Consider the following 16225-nt stretch of genomic DNA (forward strand, 5'->3'; position numbering starts at 1 on the left):
GCTGGCATAGCTCTCTGGCACTCTCACTGGTTCTGGCAGTTGCAGTGAGGACCAACCAGCAGCATCCTAGCGTATGGTTTTGTGCCGCCGTCCATGGTGTCAGTGATTACCCAGCAGTAAGGCTCTGCAGCACAGGGGCTGGGTGGTTCAAAGAAGCAAACTTCCACTCACATTCTCCCTGTACCACCTGTGTGCTTCCTGGTGAGGGTAGGAGCAGCTACACCCTCGCTACACAGCTCTGCTTCTCCACATACCAGCCGCACCAATAGTACCAGCTCCTCTCCATGACATGCCTTCTCCCAGAGAAGGCCATCCACCCAAGACAGGTTAACAGCCTTCTTGGCAAGGAAGAATAGCCATAGTTTCTGTGTTTCTACAATTTAGTGTAACAGCTTCTCCAGGCAAAACTGCAGGAAAACTAAGCATCCTTTAGATTTGTTGGTGACTGCACCAACAATTCAATGGGTGGCAACTGCCCTGGAAACTGGGCAACCAGGAGCTCCTGCTTCATTGCACTCTTGAAACAGCAAACCTAGAAAAGGATTGTAACCCATACCTTTAAAGCAGACATATGTTAAAGGCTGAAGAATTCTTTAAACAGCCTGCTAGGACTGCCATAAAAAGCTAATTAAGTAACATGAAAAAAATGTGCAAAGTAATTTAGAAGTTGAAAACTACCAAAATTAATGGTTTGTACTAACCACATAATTTACACAATTAATTTTGCTAACTCTCATCTTTAAACAGGTTATTTGAGCAAATTTCTAAGACATGTGAACAATGTTATATCAATAGCCAACCGAGCCTCCACTGTTGGCCACACAACCCTCCATGTCTCAGCACATGCTTTACCACGCGCTTCCAGAAGGCAGAGCGAGCAGGTCCCAGGTCTGGGTCCAGCAAGTGGGTGCAGGCAGCTTGGTCCCTGTCACTGGTCAGTGCCAAGATCAGAGTCATGGCACTCCGCACTCCTGCAGAGAGAAGGCTGGAGCCTGAGGGGTCAGAAGAGCATCTAAATGCTTCCCAAGTATCAGGGCTGAGAGAGAATTCTTTAAATCCTGCTTTTAGTGGCATAATTATTAACACACTATTAAGTCATTCCAACTAGGTGAGTAGACTACAAATTGCATCATTTAAAAATCAAAGCTCATTCTTTACTGACAATTTCACAAGAGAAGTTAGGATCTAACAGTCTGAACCAAAGCCATTAAAAATGAATGGCAAAACACTAATTTATTCTAACAGTCTCTGAATATAAATGGATATGGAAAATACTTTCCTGCACTAGGGCCAGGGTCTGAGCAGCCAGCCAAAGACCATCATTAACTTAAACAATGTCTCCTTCACCTCTCAGGTTTATTTTACAGAGTTCTTGTGCCATCAGAGTACACATTGATTATACTACCCTCATGTAGAATAAACAAAATAAAATTAAGAATTACCTATAAACATCAAAATTATATGTAACTGAAAATACCACTAGCATTTCCAGACATTAATGTATTTTCTTCCACAATGATCGAGAGGACTTCCTTAAGCTTTGATTTTAAGCAAGTCCTGCTTCACCTACCTGGTCCATCTCCAGAAGGCACTACGAAAAAACCTCAACATCCTTGATGAGACTTAACTGGACAAATCTCTCAATTCTTGCTGGCTCAATAAAGTTTCCCTCTGAGGACTTCTCCTGAGAGAAGACATCACCACAACACATCACAGCTACCCCAATACCCAAACCAAAACAGGACTGTGTACGCTCTGGAAAGGGAGAAGACAGAAGCATCTCCGTCCATGGTACCTACTCTGCATACAGACTCATGGCAACAGAGGTAGCATTTTCTAAATACACTGAATTAATTGAAAAATGTGAGAAGTATAAAAGTAAAAGCTTTAAAAATTAAAATGCAAAAAACATCATCTTACTTCATGCTGAAAATAATGAACACAAGGTAACTAAATAACAGTACAAGGATACAAAGGGAGATTGATTTGCAGGTTACTATAGTCATATTTTAGTGACAGCAGCTGTGGTTCTCCATTTTGTAATAGTGAACATTACCTTTCTGTGGAAAATATATGTGCCCTCCTTACAAGCTGGAATTATGCTACTTCCAAAGTCAATCTACAGAATGCTTTGAAAAAGCTTTAAAACAAGTCTGACCTGTTTTTAAGCAGCAATGACTATTTGAGTTTGCTGCAAATGTCATTAACACCTGTATAGTACTGACACCATGCTTTCAAAATAAAGATAGGTCATCTTACTTTTAATTTCACACATGCACATAAGTGGTAAACATTCAGAGCATTCCTGTTAATGATGCCATCTGGTGCCTCCCATAATTGTGTGATATTCTGCCTTCCAAACAAGATGTAATGGCAGCAACACACAAAACCCACTGACATTTACAGTAAGGAAATTTATTACCAGCCATCAGTTCAGAATGACTGTGTTTGCATGACTAGTGGTGCTATAAAATCATCACCTTTACCAACCAAGTGGAGGTACAATAAATAATGGATTTTAACCCATGCACATACTACAAAAGCATTAAAAATTCATTACTCAAGCACAATAGCATCTTAAGCAACAGTTACTTCTTTAAAAATTAATACTACTTTCCTGGTTAAGTGAAAACTATACACAACAGGCCTTTGTTTGTAATACCAATGTGTTCATACAGAAATTATAACACGTAGGAATGCTTCTGTTTTACTCTGATACAGGGATCTTAATATTTAAAAAGCAGGGAATACTCTTGCCCATCATACATAAGTTCTCTTTGCTGTATTTATTCTCTTAGTAGAGGCTCAATGATTTAAAAAAAAAAAAAAAGAAAAAAATCAAATCCATCAAACCCCTTTCACATTTCAGCCACTTTCAGTACATTCCAGTGCCTCAAGTGAATTCATACAGAACTGAAACTGAGTCAAAATGAAACCTCCTATTACTACAGATTTTCAACATAGTCAGAATACACTTTGCTATAAAGCAGACAGCTATAAAGTAAAATAACACCAGCAGCTTTTCTTAACCACTTTGAGTAATTCAGTGCACTTTCACCTTTTATTACGGAGTACAGCTGGAAAGAAGGCATCTACAGAGGCACGGCTAACTGTTTCTGTGGTCATACATACAGACCGTGATGGAGAATGGATATTTCCCAGTAACTGCAGCTCAAAGTGGCACTGAGATGTGCTCTTACACACATCTGCACTTCAGGTGGGCATGCTCTCCAAAGCAAAGGCTTTGTTGCTTTATAGTACTTGTATCTGTACCTGTCCACCTTCCTGACATGTCTCTTTGGATTCCCAAGATGAAACCCCTTGCTCCCTGAGTTTCTCTTAACTGTTTAGTTAGCAACAAACTTTGCTTGTTCAAAAAGATGTTTCTGTTGTACACTGCCTCTCCTACCATGTCTTAAAATCTGCTTATTTTATCTCCCTGGTTTTATTATCTTTTAAACACAACTGAGCTAAAATTTTCTAGCTGAGTCTCCAGACTAGCTGGGGCTTGCAGTCATGTGTTGCAAACAAGCCTTCCTTTTCCTCTGCTTTCCTCCACCTTGGCAGCAAGGTGTTAACTGTCACTATATCAATTCTGAGTCCTTTCTACTCCTCTTCCTTGGTAGGTCAGGGTAGTGGATTACGCTCAGTTTGAGCTGTTGATCATTCAAGATCCTCTTCAATTTTTTTCATGAAGAAGCACTGAGGAAGGTGTAGTCAGGTACGTCCCAACTACACTGAGACACTACCATACAAGTGACGAGTTAGGGCAACTTTTATTTAGCTGGCCTAAACATAAGAAAGTAGAAGCTACATAGAGTGAAATGCCCCCAGAATTTGCTGGGGGAGACACTGTCATCTATAAGTTTCCTAACCAAACACTCATATGTATCTGTTTCATTTTTTAAACAAGCTGCTTGAGAAGTGAATTTCTGTCAAGATTGAAAATGTTTTGATTTTTCTAGTTTTACCTGATAGCTGAATTTTTTTTAGAAACCATGACAAACATGCTGGACATATTAATTCTGTTTTAAAGCCTTGCAACTTCACAACAGACATAAAAAAAGTTCATTTAATACGGAATAGTCCAGGACAGTACTTATACTTGCAAGTCATTTGAGTATCTTCTGTCAAAGAATATGCATTAACCTATACTTCAATGGCACAAGTCATACGATTGCACTAAAAATTATGTATTGCCTAAAAAATTTTATAAATATTAAGTATTTTCTCTCATTTTACTTTATTTATTTATTTATTATTTGAAACTGTTTTCAGGCCATTTATTCATAGCACTTACCATAAGCATCAGTGTGGAATCAAGTAAACATGCAAAAATACATTCATACTGGCACTGAAAACTGTAAAGTTATCAGTGCCTTGTATTCCAATTTCTCCTTGAATCTTACATTAACATTTACCATTTCTTCTGTGGTTAAGCTTCCATTATTCCCAGACTACAAACGGGAGGACAAGTTTTCAGCTTTCTCTCATGTTCTGGCCCCAAACCATTTCGTGTGGTAGCGCAGAACTACACAGCGACAATGTAAGAATATGAACAATGGGTCTGCTTTTCCTAGCTTCTTGGTTTTGCAAACCCCTTCCAGATGCTCCTCCAGAAGGTCAGTATACACCAGTGATAACGTGACAGTGAAAGATCTACGACTATTTTGAGGGGAAAAGAGGACACTGAATGTTTTGCACAAAATGGAAAAATTCTCTTTTGAAGGAAAAAGGCTAGTGCTATTAGTAAGACTAACTCAATATGTATAAGTTAAGCAGACTTCACCATTCTAGGGACAATAGTTCAATTCACATAACCTGTAATGCAATGCAAGTAAGAAGGAGCATAAGGATACCACCTCCTGCAGCTGACACCACTGCTCAGAACAAAAAGTGGCACATTTTCATGCACTGCATTACCGAATTCCATGTACATGAGGTCTTTTCTTCAGATTCAAAACAGTATTTATCCAGAGAAGGTCCTCTGTGTGCTTTTCAGTCAGGTAAACCAACTTCCAACTAATTTTCTAGATGAAAACGTATAGTCTCCAGGAGCAGACTAAAGGATGTAACATGAAAGTTATTTTTGTTTGGAGGGCTGTTTTTAAATAAAGGCCTGCTGAGAAAGCACACTGATTAATCAGACAGAAATGAAATCAGGGCCACTGAAGGAGTACAGCACTCACTGCTGTACTGGCACTCTCCCCCCGAGTCGCTTCCTGGACATCTATCAGCCACCCCAGCAACACTCAACTCCTGAACAAGTTTCAAGTCGACTAGCTCAGAGAACACAAAGCTGGGCTGAGCCTCTGACTACAGATTTTTTGCTTGACTTCTTATATCAATTTAAACATTTCCTGTAATGTGCATGTAGCATCACTTGAGAAGTACAAAATTAACTGAAAAAGCGTTGGTTCTGTTTGTTTGGGTTTTTTTGTGGGTTGGTTTTTGTTTTGTTTTGGTTTTTTTTTTTTCCCAAAGTAAATTTGTACGACACTGTATGGGTTTCTGCAATGCTTTAATAACTGTTCTGTCTTCTTTTTATGAGCTATATCAGAAAAAACAGTTCTGAACTATGCAATAAAACCCAACAGCTTGAACGCTGCCATGAAATAAATAAATAAAAAACCCAATAGCATGAATAATAATGAAAGGGCAGAAACAAGAAAATAATTCAACAGATGTGTGACATTTTTGTTCTTCATTGTGGATCAGTTATTCTTGTTAATTATATCACCTATTCTTCCCTTTTATTGATAATTACATGAAGCAGATGGATAACAGAATGTTCCCAGATGGTGAGAAAGCAAACAAGTTTATAAATTGTTTATTTATGAAGAGATCATTAAAAATTATTTAATTATCTATAGTTTTCTACTCCACCAATAATTACATGCACTGTAAAGGCCAGCAGCAGTTTACAAGATATTTAGTATTCTGCTGTAACCAACTGCTTTTTAACGTAACATGACTGAAATGACTGACAGATGTGCAAAACACAATAATAATCTAATCTGTTTTAACACTGTGGGAATTAAGATTTGGAATCTTTGGATCTTCTGCCAATTGGCTCTTCAATAATGGTTACTGATTCAGAATACAAAAATCAGAGATTTCCTTTTGATTTGGAACAGCTGTAGAAAGTGTTTGATCTAATGAGCAGACAGGAGCTTTTTCAGGTCTGTGTCCTGAAACCCTAGAGCATGGCAGATGTATGGCCTCATGCAATTTTGAGCTAATATGTGGAACCTCTGATATGCTTGCTGCAGAGGCACAGGCTGAACAGGCATCTCTAAGTCTGGGCATTTCCAGGACCAAATGCAAATAAGATCGTTAGCATCTGTGCCATTCCAGAGGGCTGCAATGGGAGACAGGGGAGTTTAATGCCTCCCCTCTGTGCCTTCTCAGTCAATCCTTACCCAATTTATCCAAATCTCTTCAGTAGAGCAATGGAAGACAGAGTTTTGTAGAAACAGACAGAAAATCAGCAGCAAAATGTACTTGCCCATCTCAAGGAGTGGGGTAAAAAACATACTCTGTCATTAGTCACTGAAGATACTACTATGTTCATAAGAATTTGCAGCCCTTAAGGAAGTGGAGAGACACTGCTTGGTGACAGGTGACAGGTCTTCTGATGCCAAGATGAAGCACCACAGAGTTGTGGTTTAAGAGAGTGAAAAAACTTGTGATTGCCTTAAAACCTATGCAAAACTTTAATAAAAAGACCAGGCAACAGAGAGGAGGAACAGATAGAATTCTTAAACTCTGCATTTCTTTGGAGAAGTCATTTCATAGTCATTTTAATGATAAGCAAAGAGGCAACAGAAACCAAGTGCCTAGCTCAAACTAGAAACAATATTGAACCAAGGGAAATGCCACAAGGATACAAAGAGAACAAGGTGGCTGGAAAACTGCAGTTACATTGTCATTCAGGTAATGGTAAATTATGTTTTTATGTGACCAATTTCTGGATTTTAAATCTCTCTATCTTATATCTAGCTCTCCCAGAGAGACTGCAAGAAGAAGGACCTATGCTTTCTTAGTCATCACAAAATGCAATTTATGTTGCCTGCTAGAAGCAGGGGTGAGCAGGCCAGGAACCCATGGCAGGGCAGCGCATGGCATTTCCCTCCTTTTGTTTTTTCCAGACGCTGCAGTAGAATAGAGAGATCTGATAGAGGGACGATGAGAACAAGTTACCACAGACTTAATTTCTGGTGCTCATCTGCTGTGACAACCGATCCAGACCTGCAGGAAAACCACCTCTCCAACACAGCCGAGATCCATCTGGACTGGCAACGCATGGGAATTAGCTTAGGGCAAAGCTTTTCTGATTTAGATTGCTGCTTTTCTTTCTGGCTTTGGAGGAAGGAAACAGGAAAGAGTCCTTGTGGGTCTTGGTTGAGTTATCTGTACTGGGTCAATATTTATGAGTGAATCTCTTCATGCTCACAGGCAGGCTGGAACGTATTAGAGATGTACAAACTGATTGAGCCCCAGGGCTCCCAGTGTGCCACTAATGGCCTACAGAGATATATATGCTCAAATCAAGAGCTGTGCTTAGACACTGAATGGCTGAGCTGCTGAGCCCCAAGCTGTTACTGGTGAAAAATAAATTCTGCAGCAAGACAAGGAGAGAGAGAGCTCAAAAAAGGCTGGAACGAGAGGAAGGCAGCTGAAAAAGCAGTAGATGAGAAGCAGATGTTGATGGCTAGATATCAAGGGGCATCTTGTGGGTATCAAAGCAAGAATTTCATTATAATTATCTACATCATAAGCGACAGATACTCAAGCAATTAATTAGGACAGGCAGTCAAATGAAAATTTTACATTTCTGAAATTGACTTGCATTTACAGTCTTTGTACTGTAGTTTATGTGCAAAAATCCTGCCATCATTGCAGAGCTATCTAAACCAAGAACTACAATGATAACCCACCCTTCAGCTTTCAGGAACAAAACAGCCATGGGTTAATGTCAGAAAGAACAGCTTTCTAATACAAGAAGGCAAAGCCCTCTCAGCTAAAACAAGCTTGGTGAGCTAGAATAGAGGTGTGATAAAGAAATGAGGAGTGGTCTCAACTACCTGGAATCCCTGCTTGCCCAAAGCTTTTAAGATCCTGCAAGATCCTGCCCCTATCTTGTCTAAAACCACCATAGCGAAGGTGACAGCAGGTGTTTTCTCGTTACTGCTATCCAGGTGCTTGCCTCAGACAACCTGCCACTAATTCCTGCTCCAGCCTCTCTGTCTTTCACTCTTCTCCCTCTCTTCTCCACACTTTCCTTATGACACTTTTTCCATTTCCCTCTTACCTCACTTCCTAGCCTGTTACCACCTTCTACGACCAAAACATGTCTCACCTTGTCTCACAGTATCTTTTAAGGTGACAATTCTCAGACTTTCCATTTTGCAGAGTTATCACATTTAACTCCTTGGTGGAATATTTTGCTCTCTGCAACACAAATTGTGTTTTTCTGTTTACAGAGTGTCTGACCAGGCCTTTTGATCACTACGAAAAGGTACAAGTATAATCATTTTGTGTCTACTGAAATTTGATTATATTAATTTTATAAAATAGACCTCATCTTATTTGCAACTTAGCTGAAACACTTCGCAGGGAAGTGCAAAGTTGTTGACGGAGATCAATCGTCCTTTCTGAAACATTAAAGAGAGGGCAAATGCCTTATGCCTCGCTACTATCAGAGCTAACAAAACATCCACGATCTAAAAGCAGCACCAGCTTCTTACTTTTACGAGCACACTGAGTCCCCTATGGTAGGTTACCTGTTCAGTTATAAAGCTTTCCCAGCGTGTGGTGGACAAAGGTCATTTCATTCACTCAACAGAAGAGTCACTTTAGCTTTATATGGTTTCAAATTCTTGGTATTTCAGAAAACTACAGGCAGCAGTAGCGGACTAGCTTTATCCTCAAGTTACCACCTAGGGATCAACCCCAGATGTCAGTTTTGATAGAACACAGTCTGTTAAAAATCTATAATTAATGTTGGTGCATATGCATGGATACTTAGAGTGGCTAGCCTTTTTTTTTTTTTCATCAAAACTTTGTTAGTGAAAATCTCACACATTTTATTAAAGTCATTAAACTTTCAAGATTTTAAAAAATTATCTTACTGTCTGCAACTCTCAGAAATCCTCAGGAAGATCCTGGGAACAGAGCAGACAACAGATTTGCAAATCTCTCAAACACAGAAGTCTGATTTTCCAGCTCCAACAAAAATGCGAAGATGAGCTCTTTCAGTCAGAGAGCAACAGATCACTTTAAAGATAAAATAGGAAGTAGTTTAAAGAAAAGCATCAGGTAGTTTATTCTGCAGAGAAGAGGAAGGCAGGGATGTGCACGTTGAGCGAAGGCTGTTCAACAAAGCCAAACTCAGACCAATGGCCTCAGCTATGCTCTGGATTTTGCTTTACCAACTGCTGCCTAATTAAGAGTTTGGAATGCCAAAAAAGTACTGACTAACTGTGAAAAGGACAGCACTAAAAGTATTATATGAGAGCCGATCTCAGCCAACTGGAAGTCAGTAGACAGACGTAAACCTCCCTAATTATGTTTCTTTAGGAAATTACAGCTACCTACTGAGAGTATCCATCACTAATGGTGTTTTTGCTAGTAGTTCAGCTTTTCTAGTTACTCTTATGAGGAATCACCTTCACATCACATTTTAGCTACTTAAAAATGTAAGACAGAATAAAGTGTAAGTTATTTAAAAAGTTAATTTTTAAGAGACTTTTAGTTTAGAACCTCCAGACTGCATGAGTGCTATGCAAATAAGAACTGTTTGGTTGTGAAAACAGTTTTTTCCTTTAATGTTAAATCATTCTTGATGTTTTGAAGGGCATCATAGAAGAAACCTGACTGCAGGACTGAAAAATAAAACTTACTTAAGCTATTTCTGGAGAAATATTTAGAAGCATCACATTGGCTTTTTTCCACTTGCAGAGCATAAAACCTAAATAAACTTACCAGGAAGAAGGGCTAAACAGTAAGTCAGAGCATTTTAAATGTGTTGGGAATTTGAAAGTAACATCACGTAAAAATACTGTGAAAATGTAAGCATTTAGTATGTAAATGTTATAGTTCAGTGATTGCTGTTTGTCACGCATTTGAAATTCAAACTTCGAAGCAGCGATGGTCGTGCAGAAGCAAATCTGGGATTGTAGGGGTATGGACACCATGTTCAATGTAATTAAGAAGCAACCTATCAGCACTAAGATGGTAATGCTATCCCATCTGCCAAACCCTGCATTAGCTGGCACTATGCCTCTTGCCTGCTGCTGCTTCTGTTACCCACCTGATCCTTGGAGACCTGCTCTGATGGAGCGTTTATGCCAAGCTCTTCCAGAGGATAGACAATCTGTCGTCTTGGTCGCACGGGAACCATGTAATGAAGGGCAGATGTCAGGGAATGGGCACAGGGATTCTGAAACTGAAAGACAGCGATCTATATTTCAGCAGAGAGAATGTCAGAACAGTGCTTCACAGATGTCTGTTGTATGGCTTTGCAAATACAAAATTCTTAGCTCTGTTGGCTAAATCTGAGAGAAAAATCAGCAAATAAACAAACATACTCAGAGCAGAGGAATGAATTGCAGATAATTCCTGACACTAATGAAGATAATTATGAGAGTAATTACATTACTATCTCTGTGGGAATGACAGATAAACAAGTGGTTTGGTTTATGGGATTTTTCAGCACAAGTATTTTCCCCAGGAGGATATTTTTCTCTGTAGTGATCATGAATCAGCTTGATTTGACCTCATTAAGCTATGTTATCTGCTTACTGCTAACCTTTGCTTGTTTGGCAAAGAATGGTTATGAATTTATATAGAAATTCTATACCGACTAAAATGTCAATTTCATTCAAGTGATAAATGTTAATAAACTGGCATAAACTTGAAGTGAACAAAAACCCTAATGATAATGTGAATAGCATGGATCATTAGAAATAGCTGTATTCCATTTACTACAGCATGACTAGCTCTGTCATAATTTACAACATGAAAAGGGGAAAAAAAATTATTACAGGAAATACAGAATTAACATTAACACAAACTAAACTACACCGAAGTACCGTTTCATCCACAAATGTTGAAAAAACTTGATGTTACTATGTTAAGAACTGAGTAAAATATCACATTTACCACTTATTAGAAAGCAATGATAAGCTAAGGTAACTTAAAGGAACTCAGTAGCCTGGAAATAGACCAAACTGAATCATTAGTAAGATTTAACTTTTCTCTTACATCCACTGCCATTAAACTGCATTTTTGTAAGTGCCTCTTAAGAACCTGAGAACCTGATGCTGCGTGAGGACATTGGTTCCTCAAGAGAACACTTAATAAAACTCCACAGAAGTGCACAGGAAAAAACACCCTTCTGAAAACGTATCTATGTCTAACCTGTCAAAATTCCCATGTTAAAACGGTGGTGATTTCAAAAACATCTAAGTCACTGAGGACAGAATCCATCTCAGTCAGGATCTAAAAGCTAGGTGCTTACTTTAGCTAGCCATGCAGACACCCCCCAGAGTTAGAGATGAGCACGTCCAGAGGGCAATTCTTTCCACCCTAAGATAGGTAGTTATGATGGATGGATGAACTGCCCTCTGGATGCACTGTGTTTTCTCCATTAACGCGGGCAGGAACCTAGGTGGTTAGGCTGGGCCAGATAGTAGCTCTAGATGGCTACACATCAATGGCTTGACATGTTTGAAAATTTTACCTTGTGTTCCCTTTTCTGACATGAGACTGAGAACAAGACACATACGTGAGTATTTTTGAAGGAATCTTTCATTTTGCTTCCACAATTTATGTTCTTCTCAGAAACGGGTTTTCTCACACAGCTTTAGATTCTTACGGTTCTCCTGTGACACTTACAGAAACACAAGTCACATTTTCAGTGACAATAAGCTGCCTAGGTCCCACTGATTTTTGGTGAAAGACAGTCTAGAGTACCTAAATCACTTCTGTAGAGTTCTCATAGGCCACCTGGATGTGTTTTTAATATTATTCTCTTGAATTTACTCATGCTACGTTATGGCCAGTGACATCATTCTTTCTTTCTTCTCTGCCCTCCACTTTGTCCTGAATCTAAAAAAACACTGGTACCTCTCAAAATTAATTATGCAGCTGAGTGGCAGCATGTGGGACAGTACAGCCTGATCCGGGTCTATTATTAAACTATGTCAGGAAATAGAAATCATTGTTAAATATGAAGATGGGGTATGTGCTTTATACCTTGTCATTTAAAACCTGGTTGGTAACTGATTTGCAAGTGACAGAGTTATACCAGGTGTATTAGCGTGTTAAAAACAACTAAATAAAAACTACTACATTGGTCTTCTCAGTTGATGAGTTGTGAGTTTCTTGTTTCTCCACCTATACACCTAACACGAGGGCAAGAAACCACGTCAAACCCAAACTACAGCTTGTAACTCAGACACAGGGTCTTAACTTAGGCAGGAGTGGGAATACTGGATGCTTGCTACTTCATCCTAGAATCAACCTATTAGGAATGGATAAGAAAGGACTGAAACTTGACTCTCAGTAGCACAGCACATTTATGGAGGGGGCTGACACAACACACAGGACAGCAGTGATACACAAACCTATGTGGGTAAGAAACAGATAAACTTCTCCCAGAAACATGTAAGGAGGTAACAAACAAACTACTCCTGTATTGTACTATTCCTAGGGCAACATACTAATGTGTCCAACTTCAGACATCTGACTACGTTTAGAGAACAGTTGCCCTGGGATTCTCTAAATTCAACCGAGAAGCAGACATTTGCAAAGATTTGCAAAAATTTTCTGCTCCTCCACACGTCTTGAAGATACTGGGTGAGTCTGGACTCAGGTGCACTACCAAGCGCTCTATGGACTAACCCTACTATGCAACAGCTGTGTCTGTGAATGCAGACTGTATCATGCAAGAAGAAAATACAATTTGCTGCAAGTTGCTAAGAAAATTCCTGTTTACAAACATTCACAGAAGCAAACAGAAAAAGAAAGCAAGCAAAGGTGACAATATTTAATATAAGAAATATAAATAGCTTTCTCCTTACCTTGCCTTCCACATACTGTGGATAAATAGGATAGTAAAGGGAAGATTTGTGGGCCAAGCGAAGAATCTCCTTTATAAAGTGTTTTGTATAGCGATGAAATATAGGATTTAAGACAAAGTGGTAAAGATGTCCATGCTCCTCTTGCTGGTGGTGATTAAAATTAATAAAATCTTCAATGTTGTAATGTGATCGAACATACTCAATATCCTGGAAAATAAGAATTTGGAAGTCAGCAGTGATGAAACAGCAACATTTACAGTATTTTAGCAAGTGCCAAGGAGCTGTTTTCTATCAATTAAGGAACTAAATGTGAACGCTGAAATTATGTGTCTTTGAGAGTTGTTCTCAATTAAAGCATGCTGATTTAACATATTTTTCTTTAAAATCTTTCCATTGTATAAAAATCTATTCTTGCAGCTTGCCCACCTTTATTTACTGGGAATGCATTTTTGACTTCTTTCAGAATGATATCTGATAGAGGTTAACAGACATTCATGGAGGAAAAAAGCAAGAAAAAGAACTCTGTTTTGCTGATTTTAAAATTGAGAAGCCTAGACTGCCTTCTCAAAACTTAAATGGAAAAAGGGGAATTCTACAGAGAAGAGCTATGTAAGAAATGCCCTCTAACAAGTCTTCCCTGTTGAAGTGATAAGCTGAGATTTTTGCATTTATACACTCAAAAAAAATTGTTATATTCTCTTATCTCAATGTTCTTAATATAATTAAGAGCTATTTTCAAAACCAGGAGTGACTGTTTACAAAACTGAGCTTTTTACCTGCTGAACAATCTAAAATCTGCCTTTTCAGTCATAGCAGAATGCCAGAAAACTAAGTGTTAAAGAACTTTTATTTTTCAAGAAGAATGTGCAACATTGGGGGTTTTTTTGTACTCCATTAGAGCATATACTTTTTGTTTGAGGTTAAGTGTGTGATTTGTAATCACTTAGAATCTACTGTTGGAGAAAAAAGAAAGCAAATCCGGAAGGACAGCTACTACTCTTTGCAGTACATGTGGCAAAACTGCTTACTGACTTTGGAAATTAGGGGGCAAAATAGGTGATTATAAACATTTATAATCAGAGGTAGAATGCTTTGTGCTAAAGAACCAAAAAGGTGGAGGAAGCATACTTGGAAAACACATCAGCAGCTTCTTTCAAATAACAGGATGATTTTTTTTTTTTTTTCATCTGTGTGTCAGTCATCAGCTATGAGAAAGGAAATAGACTACATAGTCAGGAAAGAGAGGAAAAGAGCTTATAGAAGCAGTATCTTTTACATACACTTTCTGTTAGGTACATGAATAGTAGCAAGCACAAAATTCAGCCTTTAGTGTTGAGGGATAAGCCTGCAGTTTTCATACAACACAGAAATAGAATTTACCATTTCATCTCTAATGGCAGAAATGCCTACAAGTTGATCCAGAACTTCAGCTACGAAAGCCTGTACTGGGGTCCCATCCTGCAAAGCAAAAGTAGTAGATGCACATTTCCTATCTCGTTAGTAATCTTTCTTTTTAATCGTAACTGTGTATTTCACCACACGATCACAGTCAAAACACTTTCCTCCCAAGTATACATTCTACACGCTACACCAATTTAATGGCTCTTCCTTAACTCAAGGCACAATGCTTAAAGCATGTATATGGCTGGACTCTTGACCATGCAGAACTGTAATGAACTAAAGTTTCTCTTAGAATCTAGCTGCTACAGGAGTGCTATAAGCTCAGACACTAATGTAGTACTGATCTTAGGAAAGAATATTAGTTAAAAGCAGATATTCTCCAGCAATAGTTGTATAAAATGGATTTCCCTACAGCTGCATGATTGGTAATGGTAGTGCTTGTTTTTTTGTCTGTGCAGCATTTTTCATCATGGAACAAAAATGCAGATGCTCCCTGCTGTCTGATGGGCACATGTCTGGCCACATTATGGGAAGGAGAAGGAGGCCCCCATCACGTGACAAAACACAAGTACGTGTTCATCACACAACCAGATGTGCACATGAGAAAAAGCAACCATGGAAATCGGGCTGTGGGTGGCCAAAAAAATGCATCCAGCCTGCTTCTGTCCCTGCATTTGAGGAGTCTCCAAAGAAGAGGGTAGTTGGTATAGGCCACAGGTTAGATTAACTATCAAGACAGGCTGAATACAGCCTATACTGACTTGTGGTACTGACTTGAGTACCTATATATTATGTATATAGTATACTAGTTCAGAGTAACGTAATAAATTCTGGATGTTTTATCCAGTGTTTATCCATTCTCTTGTGAGTATATTTGCAACAAATACTCACTGGATCCCTGCGAGCCAGAGTATATATCTTTAAGTCATTCAATATACTTTCATTCAAGCTAAGGGTTTTAATGAGCATTTTGACACCAAGTAGGTCATTGGTTGTTGCCCGTCTCACTTTAAATGACCTGGAAAAAAAAAAAAAAAAGGAAAAAAAGGAGTAGAAGTTCACTCTGTGACAAATTAAATGCAATTCCCATGCTTAAGACAACACGCCTTCCACAAGCATCAAACACACCTTTTAGAAGCTGAAATTGATTGCTCAATGACTATGGTTCCAAATGCATATATTAAGTTATTGTGCAATAGCATAAAAAAAATCACACAACTACGTAAGGCAACTCAAGAATGCTGCTTTAACTGCTACTGAATACTCAGGCTTTCTGCACCTACAGCCCAATCCCACAAAGCAATGACTAGCTATAACCACAGATATCACCTAATCTTCATGTGAGCAACTGGCAGCAGAGAAAGGAGGCCAAGAATCTTTAAAAAGGGAAGTAGAATCCTGCACTGTCACACACGGGGAAAAAAGAAATAAAGGAATCCGAGAAAGTTAAGAAAAGAAAAAGAAAAAAGGAGAAAAAAAATACAACAAATCAACAGAACCTACTGTCATCCCTGGATATAGTACAAAAGAAAGGCAGTAACGCCACTTTCTCCAACAAGAACTAACTACTTGCACTTGTGGTAGACCTCAGTTCTTCAAATAGTAATACACGACGATAAACTTACACGAATAAAATGCTTCTGATAAAGACTGACAATTAGTAATCACACAACAGTGACATGGTATAGAAATGTCTGTGCAATATATACAACCAGCACTGTTAACTACAGATAGTA

The 16225-nt window shown here is 38.7% G+C and overlaps 1 protein-coding gene across 1 annotated transcript in view; it reads right to left on the reverse strand.

Annotated features, from left to right (window-relative positions):
• Positions 1–16225, reverse strand: part of CFAP61 (cilia and flagella associated protein 61) — a 134063-nt gene that overhangs the window by 85271 nt on the left and 32567 nt on the right. The window contains exons 13-16 of the mRNA XM_042789385.1: positions 15381–15507; positions 14469–14546; positions 13089–13295; positions 10316–10450 (exon numbers count right to left, since the gene is read on the reverse strand). Coding sequence (XP_042645319.1) covers positions 10316–10450; positions 13089–13295; positions 14469–14546; positions 15381–15507 — 547 coding nt within the window. The remainder of the gene's footprint in view (positions 1–10315; positions 10451–13088; positions 13296–14468; positions 14547–15380; positions 15508–16225) is intronic.

The sequence above is a fragment of the Tyto alba genome, unplaced genomic scaffold (genome assembly GCF_018691265.1).
Source record: "Tyto alba isolate M040663 unplaced genomic scaffold, T.alba_DEE_v4.0 Super-Scaffold_16, whole genome shotgun sequence".
Lineage (NCBI taxonomy): Eukaryota > Metazoa > Chordata > Aves > Strigiformes > Tytonidae > Tyto > Tyto alba.